Source organism: Bufo bufo, chromosome 7 (assembly GCF_905171765.1).
Source record: "Bufo bufo chromosome 7, aBufBuf1.1, whole genome shotgun sequence".
NCBI lineage: Eukaryota > Metazoa > Chordata > Amphibia > Anura > Bufonidae > Bufo > Bufo bufo.
This window is the reverse complement of record NC_053395.1, coordinates 188,344,164-188,353,584: the sequence shown is the minus strand read 5'-3', so window position 1 is coordinate 188,353,584 and position 9,421 is coordinate 188,344,164. Positions and strand designations below refer to the sequence as shown.

Below are 9,421 nucleotides of genomic sequence, written 5' to 3'. Positions count from 1 at the left end.
ATGGTTCCCTAGAGGTTTCCTCCACAGGGGGTTTTCCTCTTCTGAGTGCTGGAGGGTGACTCTCCGTGAGTCGGGGGTTTGCCATTTTTTTATATTTTAAATAAACAATTTGGCCATTTAAACACCAATTAACATGTTCTGTGTCTTTCTTCTGTGTCTTTATTTTGCGTTCTTTTCTTTCAGTGGTGTATGCATGATTTTCTCAGAGAGGAGGTTAAAGCGGTATTCCCATCTGGGACATATACGGTATATATTGATAGGATGTGCCATAAATGTCCTATAGGTGGGGGTCCCACCTCTGGGACCCACTCATATTTTCAGAACAGGGGTCTGAATTAAACGGAGAGCATATTTTGCATGCAGGGAGTCCTCTCCTTTCATTGCTATGGGAGTTTCAAAAAATAGCGAGCACGCTCGGCTGTTTTCGGAAGTCCCATAGCAGCAAATGGAGAACAAGCAGCACAAGCGCGGCCACCTCTGCATTCACCATTATGGGACTCCTGAAAATGTCCAAACCGCCGCTCAGCTATTTTCTGAAGTTGCATAGCGGTGAATGAAGGGTGGCCGTGCATGCGTGACTTGCTGTCTGGGCACTTCGGGGGCCACATCCTATGCCATAAATTTCCCAGATGGGAATACACCTTAAAGTGAAATTCATTATGAAATAAACAAGTTAGCAGAGCGCTGCTGGGATTCAGAGCAGTGTTAGGAGTCGCTGGTGATGGCGAGGGTCAATGACTGTTCAGGTCAACGCTGTGGGGTGAATGGATCAATCTTCTACACCAGTTTTATGACGTCGGAAAGTTTAGCTGCATGTCCTATTTTGTGCCTAAATTGGAACACAGCCTGGCCTAAATATATAAATGCTTATCATATATAATATTAGGGGATTACATACAATAAAAAAATAGGCGCACCTCCCCCTTGAGGAATGGGTTCTTATTCCTCAGTGCTATCTACCAGTAAGACTGTCTTCATTGCCCATAGCAACCAATCAGAGAGAAGCTTTCATTTTTCCAGAGCAGTTAAAGAAATGAAAGCTGAGCTCTGATTGGTTGCTAGGGGCAGCAAAGACAGTCCTTGGTAAATGAGCCCTTAAGATGTACGTTGGAACAGATTTTTCACATTTCTGTATCATCACAGTACAGTAATAACACCACAAGTCGCAGTCCCAGTGCCCTCATTGTGGCCCTTTACCATAAGTGCCAGACTGGGCCCTCATACAATTAGTCAAGTGCATGGGATTCACCTGTTTTCCTGTGGGCCATTACGAGCCTGCCCCTGCTGCTCTGCTATTGATAAGTTATAGGATAGGTCATCAATATGAAAATCACGCAGAACCCATCTAAGGGCATGTTCACAGCTAAGTTTGGGGCCTCCATCACAGATTTAGACAAAAATAGCGGAGAGAAAAGTCCTGCATGCGCTACAAAAAGAGCATTCTCCTGGAATGAAACCAAACTGATCAGGTTATATTCAATCTGACTTTTTTGCCCTGTTCCTGTCAGTTATGTGACGAATCTGGCACTTACGTTATTTTTGTTTCTCTGCTCCATCAATGGAGAAGAGTAACCGAAATAACTAACGCTGACATGAAAGAGCTCTGTGTTTATATTTTTCTTTGCAGTTTAGCATTTATTTTGATATATTACATGTACAGTTTAGAGGAATTAGATTGGTTCTAGTGTTGCAGCAAAAAACGTGTTTTTAGGAAGAACACAGTCTATTTTCATTTTCATTTTCACTGTCTTATCCCTTAAGATCAGAAAAGACCAACTTCATCTGATTACAATGTGTTTATTAGGACTTGGTTTCCCAGTCTATTTGCCACTGTTTTAATGACGGTAGTGATCCTGGCGGTCACAGGATCAGTCACATGACCACTGTAGCTCGTAGAAGAATCAGCAGTGCCGCTATCTCTCTTCTATATGCAGCGCTAATTGGGCCCTGTGCATAGGAAGTCAGAGAAGACAGAAGCAGTAAAAGTTCCAAGAGTCTTCCTCTCCTCTCCATTTATTTCTAGAAAAATATTTTGCTCAATTTCTGCAGACAGAAAATATACAATTGAATACCAACCTGCAAATTTTCTCAAGGACAGTTTTCTTCTATGATCCAAGCAGACTCCATGAAGGCGCTAAGGCGGAAAATGCTTCAGGGTGATCACTACTTCCCCCCTATTGTACTCGATATTGGAGCATATTTGTTGCGTTCCCTTACACAAAATCACTGCAAGCAGCAGGAGTGTTTTTGTGTACAGCAAAGGAAGCTGAATAGGTAAGATCTGGCACCGAAAACATGTAAGTCAATAGTGCCGGATCAGTTTATTTCAGACACCGAAAATGAAGAACCTGGATCTGGCACTAAAACTATTGTAAGTCAATGGGCGCCGGATCCAGTTTCTTAATTTTCCGTTTAGACAGGAAGTGTTTTGCTGCCAGATCTCAAAACGGTACAGCAAAAACGCTTATGTGAAAGTAGCCTTCTCTGGCTCCAGCAATATGTTGACTAGACATGTCACCTCTACAGCCAATCACAGGCCACAGCGCTTACGTCCGAGGGGTTGTCAGACCAATGTTACCGCCAGTGATCTGACTACATTACTTTTCTTCAGCACTTGACACAGGAAGCACATTGTATTTTATGACTAATACCAACATTAAAGAACAATGTTAACCGACATAATCTGCTTTCTAGGAAGTCACTGTTTAGCCTGTTCCTTTATCCCAATATGATTGGACTTGAGTCGATGGCTGACCCATCTGACACCTGGGAGATTACTGAAACCATAGGGAAGGGGACGTATGGGAAAGTTTATAAAGTCAGCAACAAGAAAGATGGAAGCATGGCAGCGGTGAAGATCTTGGACCCTATCAGTGTAAGTTTAGATCTTCGACATACTTTCTTTTCTTTTTTCCTATGTTCAGCTTTGTAACCAATGTTTTTTTTTAACAATAATTTTTATTAAGTAATAAAATAGGCAAAATTAGAAACAACTGGAAACAGTGCTGAGTTCACGCATTACATATCATATACAGTATGAAAAATTCCAGTAATAATGTCACCAAGTTACAGGAGCATGGGTCCATGAATCCACCCCTCCACAATACCCCTACCCTCTTTTTCCCTTTCCCATCCTCCCTGTCCAGCAACCCCTCTCCTCCTTACCTTCCTTCCTCTCCTTTCCCTTCCACATGCTTTCAATCTTAGATAGTATTCACAAGACTCATTATTGATTTACCCATGCTCCTGTGACCAATGTTTTATCGCTTAAAGGTAATGTGTCATCAGAAAATGACCTATTGCCTAAATCACTTTTTTTCAAGAATTTTTTAAGGTCATCTTTAATTTTCAGTGTCAATATCTATATTTAAACAAAAACCACAAAATTCTGTCACACTGGTCACTAAGCCTAATAATAAGCGCCACTTCTTGATCTGTATGGATCACTTTACTGCAATTATCTGCTTATTTGTCATTCTAATCCTGCCTGTAATGATCTCACCTCTGTGTATAGATAAGACAGGATCCACCATTCACATTAGGTGATTGTCAAAGCGTATCTATTCTTTCCTTGTACAATGACGTCTTCACAGGTCATAGAGCATGCCTAAAAAACTCTCCCATAGAAGTCAATGAGGTCCCCTGCTGACCATTGTGTGTGTGGACCATGGAGCTGCTGTAAAGCAATTTTCTTGCTTGCTAAATGCTGTTAAAAACAGCTTAGGCAAGATGGAGCTCACCAGCTATTGTGGAGCACAGTCTGCCATTCACCCTACGGCACCAAAGAATACAAATAATCTATTAATGAGACTGGCTCTCAACAAATCACCAGTATTTTATTAATTCACCATTTGTATAAACATTCATTAAAATTTTATTAAAAAATACATCAAAATATTGTACATTCATTATTGACCCAGGAATATATTATGCGGAGCTCACGCATAAAAAATTATAAAAAATAAAAATATAAAAAGTGGCCGAACAGATTTGTTGCAACTGTGTTTTTGGACGGTAATTCATTCAATAGATATTATTGTCCATATGTAAATATTAGCATCGGCTTAATTGCAGCTAGCCCCATATTTCTATTTTTTTTATTGTATTGGTACTTGATATTACATATATACGTGCATTTATATGGTCTATTTTGTACGTTCAGTAAATATTGTACATGTGGGGTATAGTCGCTGCACTGGCTGGCACTCTTACGGCGTTGATTTGGATATAAGTTGCAGGGTTTACAATGTACGTGCGCTGTGTCTCTATGTTGTTTAGAATATATTCACATTAAGCCGGATGGATTTTTAGGTTACTCACGACCACAATGTTTTCTGTGGAATTCCCCACCATTCGTGTCTCTCCCCACTGGATCTCTCTTAGTCGGGTCTACGTTGTTCCCAGTCGGTTTGTGATAAGCTTTGTTGCTCCACTCTCCGCCGCCTCAAAGCACTAGCGCACTCTTCCAAATACTGCCAAAGCCTGTCAGCCTGAAGATATTCAGATTGCATAGAAAAATAAGTCTCCGTCCACACTGTCTTTCTGTCGGAATTCACCATTCACCAGATGCGTTTCAAAACAAACTTGTTTCTTCCTCAGTGGTAGATGTTCAAATAGATATAAACCTTGGACTCCATATTGGATCCTTTTAAATCATCTTGGTCAAGGTAAAATCAAATACATGACCTGGATCACTTAAATAGGTATATAATTCACACGATGCGTTATTAAATCAACGATTAACCACATTGTGTCTCAAATCAATAATATATAATGAAAATGTGACATACAACATTGTTTATATATATATATATATATATATATATATACAGGGAGTGCAGAATTATTAGGCAAGTTGTATTTTTGAGGATTAATTTTATTATTGAACAACAACCATGTTCTCAATGAACCCAAAAAACTCATTAATATCAAAGCTAAATATTTTTGGAAGTAGTTTTTAGTTTGTTTTTAGTTTTAGCTATTTTAGGGGGATATCTGTGTGTGCAGGTGACTATTACTGTGCATAATTATTAGGCAACTTAACAAAAAACAAATATATACCCATTTCAATTATTTATTTTTACCAGTGAAACCAATATAACATCTCAACATTCACAAATATACATTTCTGACATTTAAAAACAAAACAAAAACAAATCAGTGACCAATATAGCCACCTTTCTTTGCAAGGACACTCAAAAGCCTGCCATCCATGGATTCTGTCAGTGTTTTGATCTGTTCACCATCAACATTGCGTGCAGCAGCAGCAACCACAGCCTCCCAGACACTGTTCAGAGAGGTGTACTGTTTTCCCTCCTTGTAAATCTCACATTTGATGATGGACCACAGGTTCTCAATGGGGTTCAGATCAGGTGAACAAGGAGGCCATGTCATTAGATTTTCTTCTTTTATACCCTTTCTTGCCAGCCACGCTGTGGAGTACTTGGACGCGTGTGATGGAGCATTGTCCTGCATGAAAATCATGTTTTTCTTGAAGGATGCAGACTTCTTCCTGTACCACTGCTTGAAGAAGGGGTCTTCCAGAAACTGGCAGTAGGACTGGGAGTTGAGCTTGACTCCATCCTCAACCCGAAAAGGCCCCACAAGCTCATCTTTGATGATACCAGCCCAAACCAGTACTCCACCTCCACCTTGCTGGCGTCTGAGTCGGACTGGAGCTCTCTGCCCTTTACCAATCCAGCCACGGGCCCATCCATCTGGCCCATCAAGACTCACTCTCATTTCATCAGTCCATAAAACCTTAGAAAAATCAGTCTTGAGATATTTCTTGGCCCAGTCTTGACGTTTCAGCTTGTGTGTTCAGTGGTGGTCGTCTTTCAGCCTTTCTTACCTTGGCCATGTCTCTGAGTATTGCACACCTTGTGCTTTTGGGCACTCCAGTGATGTTGCAGCTCTGAAATATGGCCAAACTGGTGGCAAGTGGCATCTTGGCAGCTGCACGCTTGACTTTTCTCAGTTCATGGGCAGTTATTTTGCGCCTTGGTTTTTCGACACGCTTCTTGCGACCCTGTTGACTATTTTGAATGAAACGCTTGATTGTTCGATGATCACGCTTCAGAAGCTTTGCAATTTTAAGAGTGCTGCATCCCTCTGCAAGATATCTCACTATTTTTGACTTTTCTGAGCCTGTCAAGTCCTTCTTTTGACCCATTTTGCCAAAGGAAAGGAAGTTGCCTAATAATTATGCACACCTAATATAGGGTGTTGATGTCATTAGACCACACCCCTTCTCATTACAGAGATGCACATCACCTAATATGCTTAATTGGTAGTAGGCTTTCGAGCCTATACAGCTTGGAGTAAGACAACATGCATAAAGAGGATGATGTGGTCAAAATACTCATTTGCCTAATAATTCTGCACGCAGTGTATATATATATATATACAGTACAGACCAAAAGTTTGGACACACCTTCTCATTCAAAGAGTTTTCTTTATTTTCATGACTATGAAGGCATCAAAACTATGAATTAACACATGTGGAATTATATACATAACAAACAAGTGTGAAACAACTGAAAATATGTCATATTCTAGGTTCTTTAAAGTAGCCACCTTTTGCTTTGATTACTGCTTTGCACACTCTTGGCATTCTCTTGATGAGCTTCAAGAGGTAGTCACCTGAAATGGTCTTCCAACAGTCTTGAAGGAGTTCCCAGAGATGCTTAGCACTTGTTGGCCCTTTTGCCTTCACTCTGCGGTCCAGCTCACCCCAAACCATCTCGATTAGGTTCAGGTCCGGTGACTGTGGAGGCCAGGTCATCTGGCGCAGCACCCCATCACTCTCCTTCATGGTCAAATAGCCCTTACTTTCAAAGTTTTCCCAATTTTTCGGCTGACTGACTGACCTTCATTTCTTAAAGTAATGATGGCCACTCGTTTTTCTTTACTTAGCTGCTTTTTTCTTGCCATAATACAAATTCTAACAGTCTATTCAGTAGGACTATCAGCTGTGTATCCACCTGACTTCTCCTCAACACAACTGATGGTCCCAACCCCATTTATAAGGCAAGAAATCCCACTTATTAAACCTGACAGGGCACACCTGTGAAGTGAAAACCATTTTAGGGGACTACCTCTTGAAGCTCCTCAAGAGAATGCCAAGAGTGTGCAAAGCAGTAATCAAAGCAAAAGGTGGCTACTTTGAAGAACCTAGAATATTACATATTTTCAGTTGTTTCACACTTTTTTGTTATGTACAGTACAGACCAAAAGTTTGGACACACCTTCTCATTCAAAGAGTTTTCTTTATTTTCATGACTATGAAAATTGTAGATTCACACTGAAGGCATCAAAACTATGAATTAACACGTGGAATTATATACATAACAAACAAGTGTGAAACAACTGAAAATATGTCATATTCTAGGTTCTTCAAAGAAAACTCTTTGAATGAGAAGGTGTGTCCAAACTTTTGGTCTGTACTGTATATAATTCCACATGTGTTAATTCATAGTTTTGATGCCTTCAGTGTGAATCTACAATTTTCATAGTCATGAAAATAAAGAAAACTCTTTGAATGAGAAGGTGTGTCCAAACTTTTGGTCTGTACTGTATATACATTACTTCTTTTTTTTTTTTTTTGCTGTATTAGCTATTTACAGGCATAATCAAGATATTAATACACATGTTTAGTGTTGAATATGTTGCCAGTACAACAATACATTTAGGACATCATGTATAGACTAATACATCATGTGTAGACTAAGCCAATGTAAAATCATAAAGTTCAATGTGCAGGCATCATCTACACAAAAGGTATACCAGTATGGGCTATTTATAGAAAATCTGCCAAAATAAGGCAGTCATACGAAAATGCAATAATAAGGTATATTAGTACATATTTTAAATGGTGATATATATATATATATATATATATATATATATATATATATATATATATATATATATATAACAAATCCAAAAACAAAATTAAATAATGTTGCAATTAATCTTGACTTTTGTTTCTACAAACTTCTGCATATTTGCTGTAGACTCCACTTTTTATTTTAGAATCACACTAGAACTGTAAAAACACATGGCGGGCATAGCCAAAAGCCAACATGCAAATAGTAGTTACATTTTTCCCCATATTAGTTAACCCCATCTCTGTTTTGTTTCCTGACCTGTAATATGTAATACAAAAAAGTCTTATTAAAGGGGTTACCTGGGTGTTTAATATTGATGACCTAGGGACTGGCCTACTCACAGCTTACCAAGCACATTGCCGTCCATTGGATAGTGGCCATGCTGGGAATTGCACTCAGCCCCATTCAGTTGAATAGAACAGATCAGCGTCTAAGCCAATGTGACCGATGAACATGCCTAGGAAGAACCAAAACGCTTTGGTCTCTTCAAACAACTGATCAGCGGAAGTGTCTGGAGTCAGACCCCCACCGACCAGATATTGATGACCTACCCTAAGGCTAGATCATCAGTGTCAAAATCTCAGACAACCCCTTTAATTGATAAAGGAAACTTCCATGTGAGTTTTAGCAATCCTGTCCAACTCTAAAATGGATAGTTGGAGGATGCATGCCTGGGATTTGTGACATTTTTGGGGGGCTAATAATGACATGACACTGTGTGACATAATTATACATGCCTGATCCGTCTAAATTCATGCTGGAGATGAAAATTACTATTCTATATGGCTTTTTTGTTTTTCTTTACATACCTGCATCCACACAGCACAGCCTATAGCTATTTGGACTACATAGAGTTCAGGTGAACATACTATATGGGGGGGGGGGCGAGACGGCCAACCAGCACTGTAATTAATGTTCCTTCTGTCTATTAGATCACATGTAAATGCTGTGTTATCCAGCTGAACATTATAATACCGTGTATCAGCAAGGTGGTCTGGAGCCGTGAGAATACAGAGCCCCCTTATTCATCAGTGTATATCCCAGGGTATCCGCATTGTGATAGCAGAGAATGTGGAAGTAACGCTCTGTTCACATTGCCTCTTTTTATTTTCACTGTTCTTCTCAACTATAATAAATAATGAAAAAGAAATTTCCGTCGAATGACAGAAGCAAATAGCACTCAAAAGACCCCATTGAGTATAATTAGGCCTGTTGGGTTTCCATCAGGGAGCCTGGCATTTCTGATATTTTTAACAGAATCCAACATGGAGGCTTCTAACAGAGCCTGAACTGTGTCAGGCACAAACTGTCACGATTTGGTGCAACCAGGGCTTGTTCAGTTTTCCCACACTCGCTCGAAAAAGGGTGGAACTTAACAGAAAGGGGACTTTATGTGAAAGGGGAATGGCCTAAGAGGCATCGTTTTGCACCAATGGAAAATCTGATCTACCTCAGTCCTTTGCCGGTGCATATAATGTACACATCCATGCTGACTGGCTCCTAAGAACTCAGCTCATAGATCAAATGCATTT

General features: G+C 39.8%; 1 protein-coding gene across 1 annotated transcript in view; it reads left to right on the top strand.

The window, feature by feature from the left end:
• The first annotated feature begins 2,125 nt into the window (after window positions 1–2,125).
• MYO3B (myosin IIIB) overlaps window positions 2,126–9,421 on the top strand; it is a 386,918-nt gene continuing 379,622 nt past the window's right edge. Inside the window, exons 1-2 of the mRNA XM_040441512.1 lie at window positions 2,126–2,274; window positions 2,695–2,875. Coding sequence (XP_040297446.1) covers window positions 2,126–2,274; window positions 2,695–2,875 — 330 coding nt within the window. The remainder of the gene's footprint in view (window positions 2,275–2,694; window positions 2,876–9,421) is intronic.